Here is a 7,107-nt window from a genome sequence, read left to right as displayed (position 1 = left end):
GTGGTGACACTATGTGCTCTATGGGGATACATTTCCAACTTGAAGATTAATTTTAAAACCTCAGTAGCTCAAAAACTCTTTCTACTCAATCATGTGAAAATGAATAATCTTATTGAGGCTGGATAATTCCTGGTGTATGGAGTGAAAACTCAATTAATTACCTTGAGGGTTTAATCTTACAATGCCTCCAATCTAATACACATTGACTACATCACTCAACTCTTATAGGTATTTATATAAGGCCCTGACTGCTGGAAAACCCTCATTTCACCTTGGGTCACATACATTCATGTGATCAACATGAATTATAGGTGCTACCCACCAAAGTGCCCACAGGATCTATGTGGGTAGGGGAAGGGGGTCTCCCAGCTCTGTGTAAGAGATATTGAGGAGAGCCAACATGTGTTATATTTTCCTGGGAGTCACTGCACAGCTGGGAATTGTGCACCCCCCCAGTCTCCATCCCCATCCCTAGTGCAGAAGGCAGGCCTGTGGGTTAGAGGAAGGAGAGTGGGGTCCAGTGGCAAAGAGACTGACCCCTACTTCCACAAGGGAGGGGAAGGATCTGTCCATGGAAGATCAACCCATCCCATTGAATTACCTGTATCAGGCTACCACACAAGAAAGGGGAAGGCCACTCCTCTCTCTGCCATATGATAATTTTTGTTGTTTAAACTGCTGAGATTAAAGCCCAGCGGAATGCCCAAAGGTACTGGATGGATGCTGATTGACCTCTCGCCCGTCATCTTTCACTAAAGTTTATCCTTCCCACTTTCTGAAACGTGCTGTTCCTATTCGAAAAGTTCACTGATAATAATCGCTCTCTCCCCAGACTCCAGCACCCATTTGGGAAAGCTCAATGAAAAGGACAAAGATAGGGAATGCACTTTGATTCCCAAGCTCCCAAATGAGTGTGACGACAATGGAGAGCAAAACCAGCCAAAGCTGTTTAAGAAAGAACTTAAGTCACCTGGCCCTTCTGTAGTTGAGCCCCACAATTCCTATGTCCCTGCTATTTCAAGTGCTCAAGGACATTAGAACAGACATGTAGCCCAGACCCTGAAAGATATTTAAGCTCCTAACTTTCACTGGGAGCCTAAGTACCTTTGAGGATCTGGCCCACAGTCTTTAAGGCAATATGTTCCTCTGAGAGCAGATGCTATTGTGGAAAAATCTGCATTCATGCTACTATTTGCATGTACTAATTGGTAAGAGCCAGCTCTTGTATCATGCATTATTATACTCTCTTCTAGAAGTGGGTGAAAATTTTCTATTGAAATCTTTTTTTGTTTTTTGATGGAGAATGGCTTTTCCAAAAAAAACAGAAATCTTTGCAAAATAAATTCAAATTTTTGTCAAAAAAAAAGGTTTTGTTTTTCCAGTTTAAAACTGAAAAAAAAATAGCGTTTGTGTTTTTTTTTTGACGAAAGCCTGAAAAATCAAGAAGAAAATTTTTGGCAAGTGAACATTTCTTTTATTTTTGTCAAAAATTTTCACAGGGAAAAACAATACTTTCCTGACCACCTCTAGTCTCTTCCCATACTCATTCATTTTCTTCTTTTGTCTCTCTCAAACATCTCCCACTTTCTTACTCACTGTTCTTTCTATTATTCTCATTGCTTTTCCTTCTCAAGTTAAAATTTATCAATACGTTGCCTATCCTATTCTCTTTCTCCAAAGGGCAGCTTCATTGGTTTCCCTGCTTGTTTTAGTTACTTAGCCCAATTTCTCATAAAACACCACCCTCATGGAATCATCTTCCTCCAACAGCTCAGTTTCCTACTACTTAATTCTCAGAAAGTTTCACTTGTCGGCTACCAAGACACATTATTTGTGGTGCACGGACCATAATTTGGGAAACAGCTTTTGCACAGTATCAAGAGTTCAGGCTATAGTTGGGTTTCGCCTTAACTCTGAATCTCCTTACTTATGAGGGGACTGATAACATTGTGCTGTAGGTTCAAAAGGCATTCTGTTTCTTGTTTGCTAGTCTACTGATTCACAGCCAGCAGTCTGAATCCAGTTCCCAAAATTTGAAGAGGCTGGTAGTGCATTCCAGATCTGACACTTTCATGGTGTCACTCTAGGATACTTTGGGTGAGCTCTCAGTTGATGTGCTTTAATGTGTAGTCCATGAAAATAGTTCAGATATGGACACAAGAAGAGGAGGGTGTTGCTGTTATGATTCTGTTGCTGTGCCTCGAATGATACGCATGAAAAGAATTATATTAGCAGCCAATTGGTGTTTGATCTGATGCTGTGATGCTTGTAACTTCATAAACTTCTGTAGAGGTCTGGTGTGGGGAATTTCTATGGAACTAGACAGAACTGGATTAGTCTTCTCTAATTCACTCAGGCATTTTAAGTTACAGTCAGATGATTTAAATTCAGGTCCCTAAATCACATTCGGGCTCTTAAACACCATTGCTCCCAGTCCAGCACCTGTCCCTAACACACAGAGGTAGTCATTTTTATCGCAGAACTAGATGGCATGGTCCACCTCGTCCTCTTCCTCCACATTGGCATAAGTCCATAGCTCTTCCCATGCCATCTCCGGCCAATTTCCGCTTGCACCTGAAAAGGGAAAGAAGATGTTAGTGGTCCGTTAGGTTGATTTCATCTCTATGCCAAATGAGCCCAGTGAGAGGAGGCTTGGACAGGTACGTTCATGGTACCCAACTTGAGTACATATGTTATGGACCCCCTAGGGAACGTTTGTCATGAGAACTAGTCAACATTTTTCAAATGTGACAATTTTAATGACATTTCACAATAAAAAATGGAAAAAAATCTCAGTGTGATTTTTACTGCATATTTTCCAGCCAACTACAGAGCTAGAAACATTTTTTAAAATGTTGAAATGTCGACATTTCTAATTTAAAAAAATGAAGAATTTTTTTTAAGTGTGTGAGTTTTTTACATCTCTTTCTGATTTAAAACAAAGTGTAATTTTAAAATGAGTTTGAAGCTGTTCTGCATTTTTGTAACTGAATTTCTAAAATAAATTTCTTCTCATAATGCAAATAAAGTACTACCAAAACTTTGGTCTTGCAGTTCGAACTATAAAAACAGACCAACACAACCAGTAGTTATACAATAAGTGACAACTTAATTTGTGATAATACCTTTTGCAGCATCAGACCTTTTGCAGCATGCATAATACCATCTAAGCATCATACAAAATAAAAAGCATTCCTAGGAGGGAGGGAGTTAGATAAGTTAAATATTATTATCCCTTTGTTTCAAAGAGGTGAACGCCCAGATCCTTAAAGATATTTAGATGACTAACTCCGATTGATTTTAATGGCAGTTAGGTGCGTAAATACCTCTGAGGAGATGGCCAAAGTGACTTGCCCAAGGTCACACAGTAGATCAGAGTGAAAAATGTCAGACACATTTCAAAGCCTTTGTGACAGGGACCACATCTACGATGTTTGCACTGCACCTAGCAGATCAGCTTTAGGGCTTGCAGGAACGGCTATAAAATAATACATAATAATAAACACCTAGATGGACAGAGATGGGATTAAAACTCAGGCATCATGTCTCCCAGTTCCATGCTCAGACCACTAGCTCATGTTGCCTTTAATAATTTGATAGCATACCCATTTGACTGTGACAATTGCTTTTGATTCTGTGCACGGTATCTAACCAATGAATAAAAGGCACACTTCTTCCATTTAAAATGAACACTTAGGGTACGTCTTCACTACCCGCTGGATCGGCCGGCAGCAATAAATCGATCCCCGAGCGCTCTCCCATCGACTCCGGTACTCCACAGCGGCAAGAGGCGCAGGCAGAGTCGACTGGGGTGCGGCAGCAGTCGACTCACCGTAGTGAAAACACCATGGTAAGTCCATCTACGTACGTTGACTTCAGCTACATTGTTCACATTGCTGAAGTTGCGTAGCTTAGATCAATCTCATCTCCCCCCCCTCCCAAGTTCAAGCCTACTGCATATGTAATGCCTGAGTCCACAACAGGGGCTCCAGGGCACTACCTATAAATAATAAATAATACAATTGGACCTCAGAGTGTGAGCATCTACTGTCTCAGCTAAAAGACTCAGGTCTGTTAACTCAAAGCCAGTATCAGACTTATAAACCACTATGTAGTTCACCCATTAGAGGGCGACAGAGAACCACACCTTAATGGTGAATTGCACACAACACATATTGCTGTGTCTACACTAACATTTTCCTTAAACTTTCCCCGCCTAGATCCACCAGTGGTGCTAAGAATAGTAGGGTGCTAATATAGATGGATTGCTGGCATTTCAACCAGTGAGTCATGCAACAAAAATAATCTCTAGTACTTACATAGTACTTTTGATGAGTAGATCTCAAGAAACTTTATAAGGGATGTCAGTATCGTTAACCTTTATACAAATAGGAAAACTGAGGCACTGAGCAGTGATGTGACTTGCCCAAGATCACCTAGCAGGCCAAGCTGGGAACAGAACCCAGCTCTCCACTATCCCAGCCTAGGGTGCTATCTATTGGCTCGCATTGCCTCTCTCACAATGCTAAGAACAGTGCTAGATGAAACCCTGGTTAAAAATGCCAGCAGTCTAAGGGAGCTTAACACAAATGCTCCCACCATTACTACCTCTTTTGGAGCTCAGTCAGTGGTAGAAATCTAGTATTGAACATCTAGTATCGACAAGGCTTATGTGAGAACTGATATTAGTGGGTACATATTTACTGGCATGCTATTCTAGTTGCTTTTACTGCCATACAGTTTTAATTAAAACATTTTTAAAGCTATTCATGAAATAACCATGCATGTTTCCCAACACAGTGTGTTCCTCTGAGCTTCCGATGACCAGGATAGAGGTTTAACACACAACTCTTTCCACCGGAGTGTGCCATTTAAGAAGCTCCTACTGTGCAATTTTCAAAGCTTGTGCTGGGGATGAGGAGCACATCTCTGTGTGCATGTGTAAATTGCTCTTGCTTGTTTTCTCTTTCTCATCTTCAGCTCCCACAGAGCGGGCACCCTTCTCTGCCTCATAGGAGCTAGGAAGATTCCATCCCTGGAATACCGTGTCCTGTTCTGGTGCCCACATTTCAAAAAGGATGTGGAAATATTGGAACAAGTTCAGAAAAGAGCTACGAGAATTATCTGAGATCTGGAAAACATGGCTTAGAGCAGTGGTGGGCAACCCGCGGCCCGTGGGCCTCATGGGGCTCATCAGGGTAACCTGATTGCGGGCTGTGAGACATTTTGCTGATGTTGACCATTCACAGGCACGCCCCCCTTCCCTCCCCCCTCCCACCGCACTGCAGCTCCCAGTGGCCACAGTTCACCATTCCCGGCCAATGGGAGCTGCAGGAAGTGGCGGCCTGCATGTCCCTATGGCCCACACTGTTTCCCGCAGCTCCCATTGGCCAGGAATGGCGAACCGTGGCCACTGGGAATTACCGGGGGGCCATGCCTGCAGATGGTCAACGTCAGCAAAATGTCTCGTGGCCCACAATCAGATTACCCTGATGGGCCGCAGGTTGCCCACCACTGGCTTAGAGTGAGAGAATTAAGGAGCTCAATCTACTCCATTTACTCAAGATACAGTTAAGAAGTGGCTTGATTACAGTCTACATGTACCTACATGGGGAAAGAGATCGTTAATAGTAGACCTTAATCTAGCAGAAAAAACAATTAGACGAAATAGCTGGAAACTGAAGCTAGACAAATTAAGACTAGAATGAAGGCACAACTTCTTTGTAACAATGAGGGTAATTAACCATTGGAACAACTCGAGATGTGGTGGATTCTCCAGCTCGTAGAGGTATCCAAGCCACTAAGTTTAGACTCTGATCCAAACTTTCCCAGTGTTGTAAGGGATTCAGAGCCAGAGTTCTGGACTGGATCCATTACTGCTTTCTGGGCTTCTTGTCAGCCAGCCAGGAGCAGACATGGAAGCAGCTTTGGCAGGTGCTGCAGCAGGGACTGGCAGACCTGGATGATGTCATCTGGCTGCTATCTGTCATTTTCACTCAAGATGTTTTCTTCCCTCTATTGGTTGTCTGTTTGCTCCAAACCCCACTCGCCCACCCATTCCCTAACAATCTCTTCACCTCAGCTTCACTCCTCCCATCCACCATGCTCTCCTTCTTCCTTCCCCCCACCTCTCCGCTCCCATCTATTCCCCCCTCCTTTCCTTTATGTTTCCATATTTAGCTTATCCCACAATAGCTAAAGTCCCACACAAAGAATTTTTGGAAAACAATTTTGGCATTAATGTGTCATTTGCATACCACCCACTCTGCTGTTTCTCTTTGTACATTATACTCCAGTCTCCTGCCCTATGTCTGTCATGTCTATTTCAATTATGAGCTCTTTGGAGAGTGACTGTCTTTTACTCTATATTTATATAATGCCTAGCACAATTGGGCTCTAATCCTTGTTGGCACTAAATCACTATATGATTAATAGCAGTAACCAGTGATGATCTGGAAAAACTAGTATGATAGAGATCTATAAGATCATGAATGGTGTGGAGACAGTGAATAAGGAAGTGTTATTTATCTCTTCAGATAACACACGAACTGGGGGTCACCCAATGAACTTATTATGCAGCAGGTTTAAACAAACAAAAGGAAGTATTACTGCACACACCGCACAGTCACCCTGTGGAACTCGTTACCATGGGATGGTGTGAAGGCCAAAACAATAGCTGGGTTCGAAAAAGAATTAGATAAATTCATGGAGGATAGCTCCATCAATGGCTATTACACAAGGTGATCAGGGATGCAACCCCATGCTCTGGATGTCCTAAGCATCTAAGTGCCAGAAGCTGGGACTGGACAACAGAGGCTGTATCACTCGATAATTGTACTGTTCTGTTCATTTCCTCCGAAGCATCTGGGATTGGTCACTGTCAGAAGACAGGATACTAGGCTAGATGGACCATTGGTCTAATTCAGTGTGGCCATTCTTAGTAGATTCAGTTTATTTTGACCCTTGTTATGTGACAGGGTATAATCTTTGTAACATTAACTCATGTCATGTGACTGAAGCCAGGACATAAATATCAGATTCTTTCAGCATCTGTATTACACACCTGTATTACAATGCATGTCTGAGTGACAGCAAAATGTGGTGCTT

The 7,107-nt window shown here is 42.4% G+C and overlaps 1 protein-coding gene across 1 annotated transcript in view; it reads right to left on the bottom strand.

Moving 5' to 3' along the window:
- Window positions 1-1,465: 1,465 nt before the first annotated feature.
- Window positions 1,466-7,107, bottom strand: part of GHRHR (growth hormone releasing hormone receptor) — a 43,630-nt gene continuing 37,988 nt past the window's right edge. Inside the window, exon 14 of the mRNA XM_073329681.2 lies at window positions 1,466-2,574. Coding sequence (XP_073185782.1) covers window positions 2,449-2,574 — 126 coding nt within the window. The 3' untranslated portion in view covers window positions 1,466-2,448. The remainder of the gene's footprint in view (window positions 2,575-7,107) is intronic.

This window comes from Lepidochelys kempii, chromosome 2 (genome assembly GCF_965140285.1).
Source record: "Lepidochelys kempii isolate rLepKem1 chromosome 2, rLepKem1.hap1, whole genome shotgun sequence".
NCBI classification, from domain to species: domain Eukaryota; kingdom Metazoa; phylum Chordata; order Testudines; family Cheloniidae; genus Lepidochelys; species Lepidochelys kempii.
The sequence above is the reverse complement of the archived record's forward strand: the minus strand, read 5'-3'. Positions and strand labels throughout refer to the sequence as shown.